General features: G+C 42.9%; 1 protein-coding gene across 3 annotated transcripts in view; it reads left to right on the top strand.

Annotated features, from left to right (window-relative positions):
* Positions 1-5504: 5504 nt before the first annotated feature.
* HAUS6 (HAUS augmin like complex subunit 6) overlaps positions 5505-6000 on the top strand; it is a 42567-nt gene continuing 42071 nt past the window's right edge. For 2 of the 3 annotated variants that reach the window (XR_011465184.1, XM_005902273.3), the window contains exon 1: positions 5505-5966. Coding sequence is in view for 1 of the 3 variants with exons in the window: in XM_005902273.3 (XP_005902335.1) it covers positions 5839-5966 (128 nt within the window). In the remaining 2 variants the exon portion in view is untranslated. The remainder of the gene's footprint in view (positions 5967-6000) is intronic. The other variant, XM_070375946.1, reaches the window with a different exon arrangement.

The following is a 6000-nucleotide window of genomic DNA, read 5'->3' as shown; positions in this document are numbered from 1 at the left end:
TGAAAAGAAGAGAAGCGAAAAGCAAAGGAGAAAAGGAAAGATAAGCATCTGAATGCAGAGTTTCAAAGAATAGCAAGGAGAGATAAGAAAGCCTTTCTCAGTGATCAGTGCAAAGAAATAGAGGAAAACAACAGAATGGGAAAGACTAGGGATCTCTTCAAGAAAATCAGAGATACCAAGGGAACATTTCATGCAAAGATGGGCTCGATAAAGGACAGAAACGGTATGGACCTAACAGAAGCAGAAGATATTAAGAAGAGATGGCAAGAATACATAGAAGAACTGTACAAAAAAGATCTTCAATACCCAGATAATCACGATGGTGTGATCACTCACCTAGAGCCAGACATCCTGAAATGTGAAGTCAAGTGGGCCTTAGAAAGCATCACTACGAACAAAGCTAGTGGAGGTGATGGAATTCCAGTTGAGCTATTTCAAATCCTGAAAGATGATGCTGTGAAAGTGCTGCACTCAATATGCCAGCAAATTTGGAAAACTCAGCAGTGGCCACAGGACTGGAAAAGGTCAGTTTTCATTCCAATCTCAAAGAAAGGCAATGCCAAAGAATGCTCAAACTACTGCACAATTGCACTCATCTCACACGCTAGTAAAGTAATGCTCAAAATTCTCCAAGCCAGGCCTCAGCAATATGTGAACTGTGAACTTGCAGATGTTCAAGCTGGTTTTAGAAAAGGCAGAGGAACCAGAGATCAAATTGCCAACATCCACTGGATCATCGAAAAAGCAAGAGAGTTCCAGAAAAGCATCTATTTCTGCTTTATTGACTATGCCAAAGCCTTGGACTGTGTGGATCACAATAAACTGTGGAAAATTCTGAAAGAGATGGGAATACCAGACCACCTGACCTGCCTCTTGAGAAATTTGTATGCAGGTCAGGAAGCAACAGTTAGAACTGGACATGGAACAACAGACTGGTTCCAAATAGGAAAAGGAGTACGTCAAGGCTGTATATTGTCACCCTGTTTATTTAACTTATATGCAGAGTACATCATGAGAAACGCTGGACTGGAAGAAACACAAGCTGGAATCAAGATTGCCGGGAGAAATATCAATAACCTCAGATATGCAGATGACACCACCCTTATGGCAGAAAGTGAAGAGGAACTCAAAAGCCTCTTGATGAAAGTGAAAGTGGAGAGTGAAAAAGTTGGCTTAAAGCTCAACATTCAGAAAACTAAGATCATGGCATCTGGTCCCATCATTTCATGGCAGATAGACGGGGAAACAGTGGAAACAGTGTCAGACTTTATTTTTCTGGGCTCCAAAATCACTACAGATGGTGACTGCAGCCATGAAAGTAAAAGACACTTACTCCTTGGAAGGAAAGTTATGACCAACCTAGATAGCATATTGAAAAGCAGAGACATTACTTTGCCAACAAAGGTTCGTCTAGTCAAGGCTCTGGTTTTTCCTGTGGTCATGTATGGATGTGAGAGTTGGACTGTGAAGAAGTCCAACTATGGTGTTGGAGAAGACTCTTGAGAGTCCCTTGGACTGCAAGGAGATCCAACCAGTCCATTCTGAAGGAGATCAGCCCTGGGATTTCTTTGGAAGGAATGATGCTAAAGCTGAAACTCCAGTACTTTGGCCACCTCATGTGAAGAGTTGACTCATTGGAAAAGACTCTGATGCTGGGAGGGATTGGGGGCAGGAGGAGAAGGGGACGACAGAGGATGAGATGGCTGGATGGCATCACTGACTCGATGGACGTGAGTCTGAGTGAACTCTGGGAGTTGGTGATGGACAGGGAGGCCTGGCGTGCTACGGTTCATGGGGTTGCAAAGAGTCGGACACGACTGAGCAATTGATCTGATCTGATCTGATTCCCTCTGACAAATGAAAAAGAAATTAGTATCTTAGTTGGGAGTGTTATTACCAATTACCTTAGACTGAGTGGTTGAAACAACAAACATTTTATTTCCCACAGTTCTGGAGGCTGGAAGTCTGAGATCAGGGTGCAGCAGAGTCAGGTTTTGGTGAAGGCCCTTCTGGGTTGCAGAAAGTTGGCTTCTCGGTGTATCATCATGTAGTGGGAAGAGCAGAGACAGGAAGCAAACCCTCTTGTAGTTCCATTCATGAGGGCTTTACCCTTAAGACTGCATCTAATCCTAATTACATCCCAAAGACCCAACCTTCTAATACTATCACATTGAGCAACAGGGTTTCAACATACAAATTTTTGGCAGGGGGACACAAACATTCAGCCCATAACTGTAAATTAGAAATTTAACATTTTGCAATCATCTGTGAATTATGGATCTAGGCACTTAGCATTAATGCCTGTCAATGGTATAAACAGATGTTGCATACTTCCTGATGAAGAAGCCTACTCCAACCATCATCTAGTCTTACCAAAGGCATCATACATGAGTCTGGTCAATCCTCTGGAGCCAGGTGTCAATTTGAAGGAAATACAGAGGACAGGGACAGTGGGACATGCTGAACTGTATCATGAGGATGCAATCAGTGAAATCCAGACCAGGAAAAGTTATTCAGGTCAAGTAGCCCTGGTTCTTCAACAGATTACTTGTAAGAAAAAGGGGAGCGGAAATAAAAAAACCTGCAATTATATTATTAAAAACAGGGATTTTCCTGGGTGTTCAGTGGCTAGGACTCCATGCTTCCCAATGCAGGGAGCCTGGGTTCTATTCCTGGTCAGGGAACTAGATCTCACATGCTGCAACTGAGACCAGGTGCAGCCAAAGAATTAAAAGGACTTGCAAAATTAAAAAAATTGTATTATTAAAAACAAACCAAAAGATACATGCATCCCAACTTTCAGTAGCCAGAACATGGAGGCAACCTAAAAGTCCATTTACAGGGGAATGGATAAAGAAGATGTAGTACATATATACAATGGAATATTACTCAGCCATAAAAAAGAACAATATAATGCCATTTGCAGCAACATGGATGGATCTAGAGATCATCATATTAAATAAGTCAGATGCAGACAAATACCATATGATATCACTTATATATGGAGTCTAAAAAAAAGAGAGTACAAGAGTACAAATGACCTTATTTACAGAACAGAAGTAGACTCACAGATGTAGAAAACAAACATAGTTACCAGGGGATAAGGGAGGGGAGGAATAAACTGGGAGATTGGGATTGAAATATAGACACTATTATATATAAAATTAAGTGAAGACTGACAGTGAAAGTTTGTCACTAAGTCGTGTCCAACTCTTTGTGACCTCATAGTCTGTAGCCCACTAGGCTCCTCTGTCCATGGGATATCCTAGGCAAGAAAACTGGAGTGGGTTGCCATTTCCTTCTCCAGGGGATCTTCTGGACCCATGGATCAAACCTGCATCTCCTGCTTGAGCCACAGGGAAGCCCTTATATATAAAATAGGTAGCTAATAAAAACCTGTTGTATAGCAGAGGGAACTCTATTCAATACTCTGTAATGGCCTATGAGAAAAGAATCTAAGAAAAACAATGGATATATGTATATGTATAACTGAATCACTTAGCTGAATATCTGAAACTAACACAACAATGTGAATCAACTATAATCCAATAAAAATTTAAAACAAACAAATCCCGGAAAAAAGGCAAGACAAATTTAAAAAAGCAAGACTAAATTATAGTGTCTAGGGAAGGATGCACGGTCAAACTATAAGAAAATGCTGCTGCTGCTGCTAAGTTGCGTCAGTCATGTCCAACTCTCTGCGACCCCGTAGACGGCAGCCCACCAGGCTCCACCGTCCCTGGAATTCTCCAGGCAAGAACATTGGAGTGGGTTGCCAGTGCCTTCTCCATAAGAAATTGCTAGGAAGTTATTATTTAAAAAATGAGGATAGTGGTTACTTTTTAGGAAAGGAGAAGTTTCTGGAATAGATGGAAAACTTTTATTTCTCATTTGATTTATGAGGAAGTTCACCTATAAAAACACATTAAACTATTTTTAAAAAGTAAATTGGACTGCCTGGAATATAAATCTTGAGTGAAGTGGCACATGGGCCTGCCATTTCCTGAGCCGTATTAATATTTGGCCTTTCCATTCTTTATATATGCTATTCAATATCCTCCCAACAAAATCCCTTCAGAGTCATTTTCGCTGCCTGCAACAAAAGAACACTAATTGATTCAAGTGGCTTTGTCAAGTTACCACTAGTAGTGAGGTGCATATAGGTAACTTTTTGGAGAAATTTCACTGATAAGAAATGGGCTGGCAGCTTGAAAGCCACTGAGGTCAAAGGAATTTTTTTTTTTTTTTTAGTGATGGAAGATATTAACAGCATGTTTATATACTGAGGGGAGAACTGATGATGCAGGAGAGAGTAGAGGACAAATAAATACTGGAGCAAATTCCTGGAGTGTGAGAAAAGGAATATAGCATATCAAATGAGTGAGAGGCTTGGTCTTAGGTAGCTACGCCCTGAATCACCCAGATTAACAAGGAAGACTATATGGGCATAGATATAGGCTGACTGGTAAACTGTTGATGGAGGTTCTTTTTGGGAAACACCTATCAACTAAGAACAAAGTTCATCATTGAGAGTGAGGAGGAAGAAGGTACTGGAAGATTTAGAGAGGGAAGAATATATGTATAATTGTATGGAGAGTGAGATTTGGGGAAAATAGTAGGGTGGAGAGGGCAGGCCTAAGAGTCTACTTTAGTTGTCATGAATTTTGGATGACACCAGGCATCATGATTGCATTTAACTGCTAAACTTCAGGTATGGAGTAGGCAGAGAACTGATTCAAGAGCGATTTGTTTTCTGCCAGATAAATCTGGCAAAGAGAAGGGGGCTAGGGTGCTGAGAAGAGGTCAAGAAATTGAGAGGCCAGGGCATTGGAAAGGTCATGGACACTGAAATCATCAAAAATTATTACAGGAGTAACGTTGGAGAGACAGAGAATTAAATGCGAAATTTCAGAACGAGGTCCAGCAACCTGGAGATCTTATACTTGACCTCCACAAGGAAGAGTTGTGGGTGACAGCATACATTTCAAATATGCTGGTGGTTTTAGTGAGGCAATAATGCCTAAACTGGTGATGAGAAATAAGTTAGGATACCCATCCCATTTCCAGGTCTGGTTGTATTGATATACGACATGTAGAGGAGAAAGCAATCATCAATTGACAGGGGTGCAGGGGAAAGGTATATGCGTAGATTTCTCAGAGCAAGGAGCTGAAAGGGACATTCAGCACTTCAGGGCATAGACGATTTTATTAATAATAGACCCGACGCTCAGAAATGAGGCGACATGTTCAGGGTTACACATACACTGAGAATAGCTGAGAATGCCTTTTGTACTACACTGAATAACGGCCTGTGGTTTTTGTCTGACGTAGTAGGCATATACGAGCGAAAGGAAACAGATCAGACAAAAAGAGTCAGAAAGCGCGAAGCCAAAGAATGCCGTGCTAAAGCCTGCAAGCGCGAAAAACTTCCTCAGTCCCGCAAAGCCTTGTGGGTCTTGTTGTTCCCCACCGGTCTTGCGCGGAAAAGACCGAGGGGAGGGCGCATTGCATGGCGGGAGATATAATCCTCCCAGGAAGGCTGTCTTCCCTCGGCACCCGGGCGGCGTCTTCCGGAAGCGCGGGACGCTCGGTTTGTGGTGTCTTCGCTCTGGCCGCTGTGCGGTACTACAGTTAGAGGTTCTATTTTCCTGAAACTTTAGAATTTCAGGCTACTTGAGGCCATTTGAGGCGAAATGGCTCCGAACGAGAGAGGATTAAGTGGTGGCAGTTGAGGGGCCGCCGCCACTTTAGGCTGCCCGTAGGGAAGAAGTCTGAGGGGCCCTCTCAGACCTTGGAGCCTGTGCTTCCTTCATTTGCCGGGCCCTGCCTACCGCGAAGATGAGCTCGGCCTGGGTCACTTCTTTCGAAAAGGCTCGTCTGTGGATGTACCTGCAGGCGCTCGGCTTCGAGCCTTGTCTGGCGACCATAGCCTGTGGAAATACCGTGTCACACACGCAGTTCGGAGTGTAAGGAGGATTGGGCTGGCGGCGGGGGTGTCTG

Source organism: Bos mutus, chromosome 8, assembly GCF_027580195.1.
Source record: "Bos mutus isolate GX-2022 chromosome 8, NWIPB_WYAK_1.1, whole genome shotgun sequence".
NCBI classification, from domain to species: Eukaryota; Metazoa; Chordata; class Mammalia; order Artiodactyla; family Bovidae; genus Bos; species Bos mutus.
The sequence above is the reverse complement of the archived record's forward strand: the minus strand, read 5'-3'. Positions and strand labels throughout refer to the sequence as shown.